Below are 13,528 nucleotides of genomic sequence, written 5' to 3'. Positions count from 1 at the left end.
ATATTCTTTGCTAAGAAAAGAAAATGCCGACGCTTTAATTTGTTAGAATGAATTGAATAAACTACTTATCAGTAAGTTGTTTTTTAGCTTGAGCACAGCTAGGTCATGCTAATATATCTGTTACTGAAGATAACAACAAGGAATTTATATTTTAAATTTTATCTCTACTAATAATAAATGTTTAAAATCTGCAGCTACTTCAATAATTAAGTTGAGGTCACTCTTGTCTCCAGTTGGATATGAGGAGCCAATTTTAGGGTTGGTGTTAGGTAAGAGATAACCAAACTCCCAATAATATTTTGTTAAAAGGAGATGATACAAATAATTAATTTCTTTTTTGGCGATTAGGGTTTAGGAGCCTCCGTAATCACTAATGGATTGGCACAGCTTCTGTTTTAGCTTTTAAATGACTTGGAAGGGTATGGAGCACTGTCGAGCTGTCCCATGAAATCCAACATTAATAAACATAACCCCTTCATGCTAGTGAGAGGTACTTAGTACTTTCAGAATTATTACGTACTTTTAGAGATGCATGGGGAAATCATTTTAATAAATGTACTTGCATGAAGAACTATACTTTAATTTCAAGAAAAATTTAAGTGGGATAATCGATAAGTTAATGATCATTATTTTGAATTGCACTTCATGCATACTTGATATTTCTTAATTTAGACACGTTCATTCAGTTACGACATACCCCACTTATAAGCAGTTTCATTAAATGACGTATTTATAAAAAAAAATGTAATAACATTATTAAAGAAAAAGTTGTTTTTTACTTAGCCAGCATTACAAATTAAATTGATATGGTAATAATTTTTAATTACTCCTCGAGTTTCTCTTAATAGTATTTTAAAGAGTACTTTTATATACGCACTAAATCTTGTATGATGATGCAGTAGGCATTGTTAAGCATGGAGATGATGACATGACTAGCACTGTTAAGCATGAATTAATATAAACCACAACAGAGAGAAAGTCAGGAATCCATGTGATTTCGCATAGTTCTTGGAGATCAAATCAATTTGACATTGTGTTCCGTAGACGAATATGCAATCGACTTGTCCAAATTAAAAGTAGAATAAGAAAATGACATCTTCAAGAAGCTTCAAATGGGAAAATAATTCATACCACTTTTGCAATTTGCATTAGCACAGACTTTGAGGTGGCATCATCAATTTAGTCACACGTTGACCAAAATTCATATAAAAATTTGATAAATAAAAGAGAAAATGTCTAAGAAAAAAAATGGTACCATATAAGAACTTCAATTGTAGTTAGAATAACAGATTAATTAAAACTGGAATTAATTACAGAATTTGAAGGGATTACAATGAAGTTACCAAATTTGTCAGCAAATAAAACTAATAATTTCTCTTTATTTGATTGCTCCTTAATATTTTCTTTAAATTAAAGAAAGAAACTCAATCTTATTATGAATCCGCAAACAAAAAGGCGCGTATCACCTCGCTATTTAACGACCCTTTCATTTGCTGACGCACACTCCCCCGGCAAAACAATCATTCTCTCCCACGCTCGTCACCGGCATTTGAACTTCACTCGCCCAAAAAATACGAGAAAGAGAAAATTTTGGGAAAAAAAAACACCTAATAGATTTTGGTAATCCCATGTGCCGGACCATTTTAATTAAATTCTTACAAGGTGCGAGTATTAACCTTTTCAGCATCAATTAGTATAATTAATGCACCAGTATTATGTATTCATCATATATACTAAAAATTAATATCAATTTATACATCAAATCACACAAGTTATTGTATAAAATTTATTGTATTTTTTGTATACAATTTTATTGAGGTCGCCTTTTAGTTGAGCAACAATTTTATAAAGCTACATCGCTTATAATAATTACTAAATTTAGTAAAATATTCAGTTTCACATTCGACATAAGATTTATCTTTTTTTTTTTCAAATTTTCTAAAATAACAATGGGAAGAATTTATATCACTTTTTTAACCTATTTTTTTCTTAGAATTTGAGATCAGTCAAAGAAAATTAGTTTACAATTATACATTCAAGCTCCGAAGAACCGAACACAAAATTTATTTGCTCTTATATCAATTTATATAAATTTATAAACAGATACAAATAGGCGTTGTAAGCACACACTCCAGGAAAGGGCGCGTAAAGGGGAGGAAGAGGAACCGGCGAAGTATAAGGAGGATATAATCATAATCTATCTGGTACGCACATTCAGTAGATAGTGGAAAGGTGACAAGAGTAAATATGTCTTGTAATAAATAATAATAATAATAATAAAGATTATTATAATATTACGTAATCTTTGACTCCATGTAGCTTATGATAAACACAAAAACATATTCTAATTTATACCCAATTATTAGTTTTGTAATATAATTTTTGTTTTCTTAAAAATAATAACAAATGGGGAAGTACTGTTTGAGGGACTCTTTTAAGCTGTCGTGTTGTTAGTATGATTCTTCTAAGAAATGATGGGACTTAAACTTGTTGGGGTTTTGATAGTGGGAGGAGTTGAAGAACAAGATAAACGGTTGCTCTTGCTGGTTCGGTTTGCCTTTCATTTGTTGGGAGTTGTCGTTTTGGGAGCTGTTTGTGGTTGAGGTTGAGGAGAGGGAGGGAAGATTTTTAGCGGGAAATTAATTAAAGTTACTCTTTGACTCTCTCATATAGTCATATGCATGTATTGTCAGCAACTTTTGAATTGAAAGGTTTGATTTCTGTTTCTGTTTCTGCTTTTGTTTTGTGGGTGTGATTGCTTTCTTTTTCCTGTTTGGTTGCCAAGAAAAGGGAAGGACATGAAAGAAAGTTTAAAATATTGCTTTGTTTTTGCTCTGCTTTTATGACTAACAACAAAGGTTTCTTTTTCTTTTTTTTCTTTTTTTGAGTTTTGTTAAGGTAAAAGAGGTTTTGCTTTATTATGTGTATTTAGTGATGAATATGTTGAAAGGTAGTTTGAGAGTAGAAATTATTTCATTTCGGTTAGCTTAAAGTTCTTGCACTTGTTACATTTTCTTGCTTTGATTACGCTTTTGGAAATAGTTAAGCTGGACATTCAATTCCAGTTTCTACTTGTTTCTTTATTATATATGAATGAAACGGTAACTTGTTTGTCATGAATGTTCCTATTGGATTCATCTACTATTTGGCTTATTGAAATTGAATTTCTTAATTGCAAGAGAAGTGAATTTTTTTTTTTAATCCTTTTTTATGTATGCCTTGTTTCAAAGCTTCAAGAATTGTGGAGGCAAACAATTTGAAGGGTTGTTTTGCGGTCTATGAAATGTTGATTTAAGTCCAACTGCTGAATTGGCAATTTTAGGTGTGTAGCCGCTCTCTGATTCTCACTAGTTCTTGTTTGAACCTGTTCTCTCCTAGTTTGCTGTCACCTCACCGCTATCTCTGCTTGCACGTTCGAAGGAATAGCAAGCAGAAAACTACAAAAAGGAAGGGGTAGCACATTGAACCTAGAAAAGAGAGTTGAGGGTTGGAACACGAGTATAACAAAAATTCTTGGGATTATTTGTATTTTGTTCATTTTATAGAGCAGTTGAGTTGACAAGGGAAATTTTTACCCCCCTCAATTTTCTTTGTGGGGAACTTTATGATCTGCCTCCAAATTTTGAATTATTATTATTTGTTTATATTTTTCTAATGATTCTGATATATTTTATGAATGATTTTCTACATACTGTCATATTCTTTTAAGTCTAGATAGCAATCAGAATTTGTGGTGCGTACAGGTCCACCATTAACAAATAAATGGGGACAAGCAAACAGTAAACTTCAATTATGGAATGACTTGGCTGTTTAGAGCTGATCTGGACCTTTAAAAAAAATTAAATGAAAAAAATGTAATGATTATTGTCCAAACTTTGGATACACTTGGCTACATGCTGTGTGTTCTGCAAAAGCACATTTGGTCCAAGTTGCTTCTAGCTTGTTGACTGGCTTTTTTAGCAACTTAGTTGGTTTGTAGTAGTTACAAAAAGTGCTATTCATTCTCTATTTGTTTGACAGTTTGGATATACTGTTCCATTTTAGACATCAGGTTATTATAATGCTGAAGAAGCGCTAAGATTGTTATGCAGACTTAAGAAAAATCTGCATTTACAAGTCTGGTGGTATCAATTCATTTAGTTTCTTGGCAATATCAAATAATCTGAAAATCTTCGTGACGTTTGTTGCAGCAATTGACAGATGACATAGCAAACAGACGAGAAGGAAAAGGTGCTGCAAGTATATGATGGGGTGTCCAAGATATTGACGCTTTGTTACTTCGTGATGTTTTAGTGACTTAAATTTGTTAAATTATATGGGAGAAAAAAAAAATTTTATGCCATTCTTGGATTTCTTGTCTTTTGCTTTTTGACGTTAGCGGCTAACTGGTTCTAATCATGAGCATGGAATCCCATAATTTTATAGCCCGTTATATCAGTGACCTTCTGTCAGAGCCTTTTTCTTGTTTCACCTTTGAAGTGGAGAGTGCTGTTTAATTGAAGTCTTCCATTAGCTGTTTAATGTTTCTTATTTTAGTTATAATTGGAGACTGCTGTTCAATTTGAACCTTGTAGGTTCCCATTACCTCTTGTGGTATTTTCATTCCACCGTTTTATCTTTATGTTTATGCCTATATTTTGTTACATATGCCAAAAGCTTATTTGACCTGATCCTGTTATTAGTTTGAAGAGCATGAACTCTCCGTCCACCCAGTATGTCACCCCAAGAAGGTTGGGCATTTATGAGCCCATCCACCAGATGAGCACATGGGTAGAAAATTTTAAGAGTAATGGCAATCCAAATACATCAGCACCTATAATTGTGGAGGTGGATACAAGACTAGACAATCAGGTGCAAATTATGACCCTTATTCTTTTTGATCTGGAAGTTGAGGCGATGTTTCCAAACTGATTCATATTTTTCATTCAACTTTCTAGTCAGAGGATACTTCTCATGGATCGCAAGGACCTTTCTGCAAGTACGAACAAGAAGCAAGTAAACCTTTTGACAAGGTAAGTTTGATGATCAAGGATTTCTTCTCTTGTTCTAATTTATATAGCTTCGAGTTCCTGCTATTTATCTTTCTACTTAGAAAATAATCCACTTCCTCTAGATTTACACACAACTGATGTACACAGTCTGAATTTGGGGAAATATAAGGAATGGCCATTGTACCTCAGAAACTAACAGTAACAGAAATTTTCAGTTAAAGTTTTGTACGTTCTCCTTTCAATGAATTCTCCAATCATATGCTGATTCTGTATGTTTGTGCCTCATTCACTTTCTCATTCATTTGAGTATAAACACCCAGAGACTGACACAATCATGACATCTAAGTGATGTAGAACATCCTGAAGATGTATGTGTGTATAAAAATGGAAGTTTCCTTTTTCTCCTTATTGTAAATCTTATAATAAATGAATCAAAGTTTGGAATTTTTTCCATTTCTTCCCTCCTATCCTGTCTAAATTTCTCCTATTTCCTTCTAAAGTTCTCTTATTTCTATACTATTAAGTCTTTCATTTTCATGTTGTCTTCCCTCATCTACCTCTGCTCAAGACAGTTGACTGAAGTTTCAGCTAGTATGAGGGAGGAGTTTCTTATGGCTCTCCTTCATTTTAACTGTTGAGATTTAGTTTGGACACCTTTTGGTTGTTGTATAATAGCACGATTTGTAATGAACTGCCTTTTAGTTCATAGACCTTCCTCTAGTCAATGCATACATGATAATGGTTTACCAATTTTATCCATTTCGTGAATGTTTCTCTTCAACATGAGATGATTCTGGTTTGCATCTTTGTTGCTGATGTTTGCAGATACAGAGACGTCTTGCACAAAACCGTGAGGCTGCTCGTAAAAGCCGTTTGCGGAAAAAGGTATAAAGGGGTCTGAATCCAAACAGATATAGTATGTGCAACTAGAGGTTTCAAACTTTCTGTTTGATTAATCTTTTGTTTGCAGGCCTATGTTCAGCAGCTAGAAACAAGTAGATTAAAGCTAGTTCAGCTGGAGCAGGAGCTTGACCGAGCTAGACAGCAGGTGTGGAGAAGATGTGCCTTTTTTTTTTTTTTTTTGAATCTATTGCCATGATGATTGAAGAGGGCCCTTTTCTCCTCTTAATTTAAAAGTTAAAAATGTTTGTATATTTCAAGTGGTAAATGCTGCACTGCAGGGTCTGTATGTAGGTAGTGGAGTAGAAGGTGTGCATATGGGGTTCTCTGGAACTGTAAACTCAGGTTTGTTTGTAAAACTGCAGCATTTATGATGGTCGGTTTTGATATCTTTCCTTGTCAAAATTCTGTATGTTGGTTTTCATGTCCTCGTGCACAAACATTGCTATGCCTTAAAAATTGCTTGTCTCTGATACTTTGTGGTTATTATGGTATTTGACATTCTTAAATGCCCGATATAAAATGTAAGGCTGTGGCATTCTAATCGTAAGCTGTAGTTGCTATTCTTATGGAGTAAGAAGAATGCCGCACAGCCAAGTTTACTGTCAAATAGTCCTGCTGTAAAATAGTATCTGGAAGCATTTGAGGGCTAATACATACTATCTGCCTTTTGGGTCCCTGGAAATTCTCTTTGCTCTTCTAGAATTTTGGAACTTGATTGAGTATTGCTTGAGGACCTCTAATATCCTCAATCTGTTCCACTAATAAATAGATATGTTTTGTTTAACTGGAATTTTTAGGAACTAGTTGTGAACACGGTATACTAAATTGTAGTGATTTGTAGCCATAGCTAAATTTTATGTATAGCAATGTAATTTTGTTTTAGAATTGTCTAAAGAAAAATAATTAAACTTTGCATGGGCAATTAAAGTAAAACTTATTCTAATAAATGTGGTCAAAATGTACATGAAATATATTTATGCTCCTAGCTTACCATCGCCATTCATTGTATATCCCTTTGTTTTCATTTCCTGAAGCACCTGTTGCTTACAGCGCATTGTTCTTTTGTTCTCTCGTGTTTTTGCATTCAATAATTAGTCGTCATTGAGAATTCTGCATGGTTTACAGCATTTGAGATGGAGTATGGACACTGGTTGGAAGAACAAAGCAGACAAATTTGTGAACTGAGGAATGCTTTGCAAGCACATATTGGTGACGTAGAGCTCCGCATTCTTGTAGATGCTGGCATGAGCCACTATTTTGAACTTTTCCGCATGAAAACAACAGCTGCAAAAGCAGATGTCTTCTATGTAATGTCTGGCATGTGGAAAACACCCGCTGAACGTTTTTTCTTCTGGATAGGAGGATTCAGACCTTCAGAACTCCTCAAGGTAATTCTTATTTCTTTTTCTTTTGTAATTGAAAAAGTTGTCTTATTTGGTGCATAGGGCATGTTGATTTTGTGGTAGAAGCTGTGGGATCTAAATGTGCTAGGCTGAATTTTAAGACTTGGCATGATTTTCATGCCTAGATGTTGGAAAAAAAAGCACCATTTATTAGGTATTATATTTTCATATAGACAATTCTTTAATTTATAAGCACATCACCGACCTGCACCTACCCAGTTATCTATTTTTTTCTCTTATTATTTTCAAACTGTGACGATCATGTTAGGGTTTCCCAAGTCTTTGTAATTTCAGTAAAGTATATGGTCGTAGCCTTTTTCTTATAATATGGTCCTAGTTCTTAATATGTTAAAAACTTCTACACATTTATATAAGCACGTGTTTTACTTTTACGCTTATTTGAAAAGGACTAAATTTCACTGAATGTCACTAACACATTTGTGTTTTTAACAGGTTCTTGTTCCTCAGCTTGAACCCTTGACAGAGCAGCAACTTATTGATGTTTGTAACCTAAGACAATCATGTCAGCAAGCAGAAGATGCACTTTCGCAAGGCATGGATAAACTGCAGCAAACGCTTGCTGAGACTGTAGCAGCTGGTCAGCTGGCGGAAGTTGGTTACAATCCACGTACAGGTACTGCAATGGATAAATTGGAGGCTCTTGTCAGTTTTGTAAGCCAGGTAAGAATCTGCATTCTCTCATTGCCCACTCAAGTGGTTTTCTTCCATTTTCTCTTTGCACTTCCAAATTCCAATTTCTTCTTGACATGTTTAACAACTCGACAAGTTTTTGCACTGCAGGCTGACCATCTTCGCCAGGAAACTCTGCAGCAAATGTCTCGTATCCTAACAACTCGTCAGGCAGCTCGAGGGTTGCTTGCTTTGGGTGAGTACTTTCTTCGACTCAGAGCTCTGAGCTCACTTTGGGCTAATCGTCCTCGGGAGCCCACCTAGCCTTACAGCTAGCTCGCACTCTCTGGGAGATCAATATTTACCGGTTGAACATTGTTTCCGGAATCAGTGGTACATCTGGGTAATGTTGTCATAAACAAAGTTTCCAGAAATCTAGCTGCTGACATTTTTCAAGCAGCCGCATGCATCCCGAGGAATTGTAAATACAAATAGCCCTTTAATGATAGAGGAAATTTGTAATTAAATCAATTTTCAACGCGTGTTGTACATTCGGTCATCTTGGAACAGTTTTCTTTGGGTAATATATCCCATCTACAGATGGAACTTTGTTGTGTAAATTTTTGTAGTTTCCCCTTCCTGCTCTAAATGTTTGATTAATAAACTGTCCTTGTTCAGGAATGAGCAAGAGATACTTATGCTGGAAAAACCAGTGAAATTTAATGAAGTTTTGCTTAGTCAGTCCGTGAGCATTAGTTGTTTCTTTTCTGAAGTTCACTAGTCACTACTATATTTAGGCTCCATTTGTGATTGCTGTGTGATCCTAGCTTAATTGCAAAATAATTAAAATTTGCAGTAAACACCTACTTAATATTTATCAGACGTTCATCTATTTTAACTTGGTAGTTAGGGACAGGTAGATTAAAAAGTCACACAGCACTTCAGTTTCAAAGAAGCAGAAATTGAAAATGGGACTTGGGCAGCAAGAGGAAGAAACAACACACATCCAATTCACTATGTTAACAATGAGCTGAAATGTCTGGACATTCTGCTTGATATTATTGAAACTAAGCTCTCTGTAGAGTCCGATATTCAGAGGATTTGAAATGTTACATGATTTTCCCCAGCTTGTAACAGATTTATCTTCACAACTTTGACATGGAATAGTCCAAAGCATCAACTAGAAAATCTGCGTATTTCATTAAAAAAAAAAAAAGGTATGATTATTTTCTAAAGTTTTGAGTTTAAAAAAAAAAGAAAAAGAAAATTAATCATTATTGAAAAGTTTGTTCATCAGGAGGGAGCTGTAACAAGTACCTGCATCATCTTTTGTAAAACACATTGGTGGCTTAATTCTGAAAACATTTCCATGTAGTCCTCCTTTGCCAATGAGAACACCAAGTTCTTCAATCAGAGACCAGTCAGCAGTTAGCATCGGAGGAAATTTGAAGGGGAGTGTAATTCATGGCACAAGATGTTAAAAAAGTAATGAAAAATGAGCAACTTTTTAGTCGCATGAGGTTATGAGAGTTGTTGATACCTCTAAGCTTCTCGAATAAGACTGCAGTTTCTGCCTTGGCGGGTGTCTTCTCCTGCCTGTCAGTTACCAATTCCATCCCCACCATTAGGCCTCTCCCTCTCACATCTCCAATGACTGAATCAAGATTTTAAGAAAGTGTGAGAAGAAAGCATAATGAAATCACCACTCCGAAGAAACTACATTCATATCAACTTAATAAATAGTCGAACCAAGGTCAATAGATAAGAAAAGAAAGAAATGGACTAGTTCAAGAGCAATTACTATCATGTCTCTCTTGTAAAGTTCTCAAGCGTCCAAGCAAGTGAGAACCAACATCAGCACAGTGTGCTTGCCGCCTTTCTTTATCAATGACCCTGAGCACAGCAAGTCCACCAGCAGAACACACCGGGTTTCCACCAAAAGTGTTAAACTGAATCTTTTGAGCCATTACATTTGCTATTTCTGGTGTGGTCACTACAGCTCCTAATGGCAAACCATTGCCAATTCCCTGATAAATGTTTTTAGTGAAATGTAAAAGAATGATAGCATGATGATACTCAAACATAACCAACTAAAAGAAACGTCTAAGAATAAGGACATTGTAATAAATGAGAGTTTTAAGTTGAAACAAACGGTTTATCTTATCTTAAACAATCTGTATATAAACCTTTGCCATGGTAACTATGTCAGGAATAACCCCTTGTGTCTCAAAACCCCAGTAATGACTTCCTGTGCGACCAAATCCAGTTTGTACTTCATCAGCAATGCAGACACCTCCAGCCTTGCGCACAATGTCATAGACCAGTTTTAAGTATCCAGGGGCTAATTCAACAGCTCCTCCAACTCCCTGAAGCCATTCAAAATTTAGTAACAAAAAATTAAAGCTACAAATTTCTAGCAACCAATTCAGGGTTGCCCTAAATGCCAAATTTACAAATGTTTGGGAAAAATTATAGATGGCACCTGAATGGTTTCAGCAATAAAACCAGCAACTTTTCCTGAAGTTCCAAAATCAATGTGATCTTGCAAATCTTGGGCATAGCGGGCAGCATCTGAACCAAAGCTTCCATGATATGGATCAGGATTTACAACATGATGAATTTCACCCTGCAAATGGCCAGAGTGATTGGGTAAGTTTCAACAAATTAGCATGCCTTGCCTGGTACCTTTCTCACATACCCTAAGAGAATGTATGCCAATCCAAATGCCATGCTAACTGTTTGTACTCCGAAAACACAATTGGTAGACAAACCTGTGGAATGGGATATTTCCATGTATTTAGAGCTGTCAGTCCAATTGTACCAGAACTTCCACCATGATAAGCATTTCGCAGGGCAATCATGCCAAGATTACCTGTGGAAAGTCTGGCCATTAGCATTGCTAACTCATTTGCTTCGGTCCCAGAATTGACAAAATATACAACCTGCATTTCCAATTGAATTAGAGGAAGCTTATGATACCCAGTTTCTTGGGGATTTAAATTTGTAAACACAAACATGTCCGGGACGAATTACATAAAACACTAAACTCAAGAGAGAGAACCTTTAGGTTTCCAGGCATTTTCGATGCTAAAGCCTCTGCAAAATCAGCTATGGCATGGTGCAAGTATATGGTTGTCGCATGCTGGAGAAGCTTGCTTTGCTCAAAAATAGCATTCAGAACATCAGGATGACAATGACCACAGGACACAGTAACTATTCCAGCAAATGCATCCAAATACCGCCTACCATTCTCATCAAACAGATACTGCATCTTACCTTCAACAATATTAAGCTGTATAATGAAAATTAACAAATTAGTGAATTGCGTTTGTTGAATATCTAACCAGAAATTCAACGTTTTAAGAAATTAAGTACATTGAAATTGACCCACATCAAGATTAATTCCCTGCACTGATCGTTACCAGCAAAATCATATATTGGAGAAGTATATATTCTATCAAACCTTCATTAAAACAGCATTTAAGCTTAATAATCTCTAAGAAATTACAAATAACACAACTTATAAACCTAATAAATCCACCTAAAGATTAAAAAATATATTTATGAAAAAGAATTCACAAGTTTTTCATATTAGTGCTATAGAAGTCTAAAAAGCTCAAACTTTTAAGCTCAAAAAGAAAACTTTCATTCATTTTATTACTAAAGAAAGAAAAAGAATCCCATTAGGAAAAAAAAAAGGGAAAAAACTAACAGGTTTTTGATAATAATGAAAAATAGAGGGACCCAGAAATTGCTTTCGCTTTTGAAACACTTGATCAGCCGAGGGACCCGTGTAAGGTTTAGGATCATGATCAAAAGGCGGCAGCTGCGGAGGAGTAGTAGCAACAGCAGAAGCAGAAGCAGCAGTTGAGAAAGAAGTGCAAATATTCAACTTGGCTTTGGATTCCTTCACAGTTCTTTTCAAGATTTGTCTCTGCAAAAACGCCATTGGATGGATGATGATGCAGAGATAAAGAAAGAAAACAGATTTTTTTTTTTTGATGAAAATATTTCGAATTTTTATTTGTTTGCCAAAGTATGGATTGAAAAATCGACAATGGAAGTTGAGTGGAAATGGAACGCTAACTGAACAGAACAGTTAACTTCAAAGTTAAGTGAGTGTGGAACGGAACAGTGTAAGATTTTAATAAATATAATTTGGTGATTTGGCGCTTGTTACAGAACAGAATAGATTCTTTGATGTTGTTTTTTGTCGCACACATTATTTTTATTAATCTTCACAACCATTAGCTACAAAAATATAGTTGCTAAACTGATCTATACTCAAATCGTTCATAATTTTTTATCACACGTGTATATATAGTAATATATAATAAGAATTAGTAAATAAAAATCAAGTCATTATCCATTTAAGTACATCTTATATTTAGACGTTCAATGTCTTCTCTCACTCTCCCACACACAAATTCTTTAAACCAACATGTAAAAATTTTAATAAGTATAGAACTAATTTCGTATAAAAATAAAATTTTAATTTTTTGTGTTATTGCTACTTTGATAGCTAATTTTTTTTAAATGTATTTTTCTTAAAAACACTTCTATGTAAGTTTATCTAATTCAAATTTTCAACCTTCTTTTTTAATTTGGAATTGCGAAAATAAGTTATAATGTTGAGTTTGAAACCAAAGCTTAACTCTATTGTCATACCCAGCGTTAAGAAAACTTAAATTCATATAACGTATGTGTTTTAACAGAATTATTATTATTATTAATTTTTTTAATACATGTTGAGTATAAAACTGGAAATGTAGGTAGGGATGGCAAAAATCTCCATGGGGACGGGTACCCTCAGAAATTTTCTCTATTCACGGAGGGTATGGGGATAATTTCATACCCAATTTCTTATTCGGGGAAGGGACAAGGAAATTTTTTTACCCAATTTTTTTATTCGGGGAGGGGACGGGAATGAGGTGGAATCCCCATCCCCTACCCATTTCTCCATTTTAATTTTTAATTTTATTTTAATTTTTTAAAATTACTATTAAATAAATAATAAAATTATAAATATTGGTAAAAATAAAAAAATCAAAATATTTATATTATTAAACTTTTGGGCCTAATTAACTAATTAAAGTCCTAAATTTTTATTTAGGACATTAAAAAAACCGAGTAGATTCTATTAGCCTAAAATTTTTTAATTTTAATATTCTTTAAATATTTTAAACTTAAATCTATTTTTTATTGACTTAAATCTATTTTTTATTTATTTTTAGATGTTATAATTGCCCACAGCGAATCACAATTTTAATATCTAATATAATATAATATAATATTTGCTCTTGATTTACTCCGATTTAACTATTGTATTGTAAAGAGAATAGTCCACATTTATAAAGTGTCTACACCACAAATTAATAGTCCACATTTAAATTGTTACAAATAAATTCGATTTTATTTGTAACAATTTGGTATTAGACTATTAATTTGTTCATGATAGTTTGTAAAAAAAGTTTGTATCTCTTGCATGCTGCATTACTTACTAATTTAATATATGTGACTTTTGTAATGGATATTAATGTAAGATATATTTCGAACTTTACTTTTATTTGAATTTTTTATTTTAATATGATTAAATCAAAA

The 13,528-nt window shown here is 33.9% G+C and overlaps 2 protein-coding genes across 9 annotated transcripts; one reads left to right on the top strand and one right to left on the bottom strand.

Annotated features, from left to right (window-relative positions):
* Positions 1-2,281: 2,281 nt before the first annotated feature.
* Positions 2,282-8,668, top strand: LOC102617411 (transcription factor TGA1). Of its 6 annotated transcripts, none has more exons than XM_006464242.4 (10): positions 2,282-2,711; positions 3,231-3,322; positions 4,683-4,851; positions 4,938-5,012; positions 5,817-5,876; positions 5,962-6,039; positions 6,173-6,236; positions 7,020-7,282; positions 7,751-7,978; positions 8,099-8,668. In XM_006464242.4, the coding sequence occupies exons 3-10, from the start codon at positions 4,693-4,695 to the stop codon at positions 8,249-8,251; spliced, it is 1,080 nt and encodes a 359-aa protein (XP_006464305.1). In that variant the 5' UTR covers positions 2,282-2,711; positions 3,231-3,322; positions 4,683-4,692; the 3' UTR covers positions 8,252-8,668. The 6 variants fall into 6 exon arrangements, with proteins under 6 accessions (XP_006464305.1, XP_006464306.1, XP_052300388.1 ...); XM_006464243.4 differs by lacking the exon at positions 3,231-3,322 and adding an exon at positions 4,191-4,230 and having other exon boundaries at positions 2,283-2,711; XM_052444428.1 differs by having other exon boundaries at positions 2,283-2,711; positions 4,191-4,851.
* Positions 8,669-8,915: 247 nt separating this feature from the next.
* On the bottom strand, positions 8,916-12,148 carry LOC102618447 (alanine--glyoxylate aminotransferase 2 homolog 1, mitochondrial). 3 transcript variants are annotated; one of them, XM_052444425.1, is made up of 9 exons: positions 11,640-12,148; positions 10,989-11,219; positions 10,699-10,869; positions 10,410-10,553; positions 10,114-10,293; positions 9,729-9,954; positions 9,468-9,581; positions 9,245-9,331; positions 8,916-9,116 (listed from the first exon to the last, which is right to left on the bottom strand). In XM_052444425.1, the coding sequence occupies exons 1-9, from the start codon at positions 11,874-11,876 to the stop codon at positions 9,073-9,075; spliced, it is 1,434 nt and encodes a 477-aa protein (XP_052300385.1). In that variant the 5' UTR covers positions 11,877-12,148; the 3' UTR covers positions 8,916-9,072. The 3 variants fall into 3 exon arrangements, with proteins under 3 accessions (XP_052300385.1, XP_052300386.1, XP_052300387.1); XM_052444426.1 differs by lacking the exon at positions 11,640-12,148 and adding an exon at positions 11,303-11,575; XM_052444427.1 differs by lacking the exon at positions 11,640-12,148 and adding an exon at positions 11,319-11,573.
* Positions 12,149-13,528: the final 1,380 nt, after the last annotated feature.

This window comes from Citrus sinensis, chromosome 7 (assembly GCF_022201045.2).
Source record: "Citrus sinensis cultivar Valencia sweet orange chromosome 7, DVS_A1.0, whole genome shotgun sequence".
Lineage (NCBI taxonomy): Eukaryota > Viridiplantae > Streptophyta > Magnoliopsida > Sapindales > Rutaceae > Citrus > Citrus sinensis.
The sequence above is the reverse complement of the archived record's forward strand: the minus strand, read 5'-3'. Positions and strand labels throughout refer to the sequence as shown.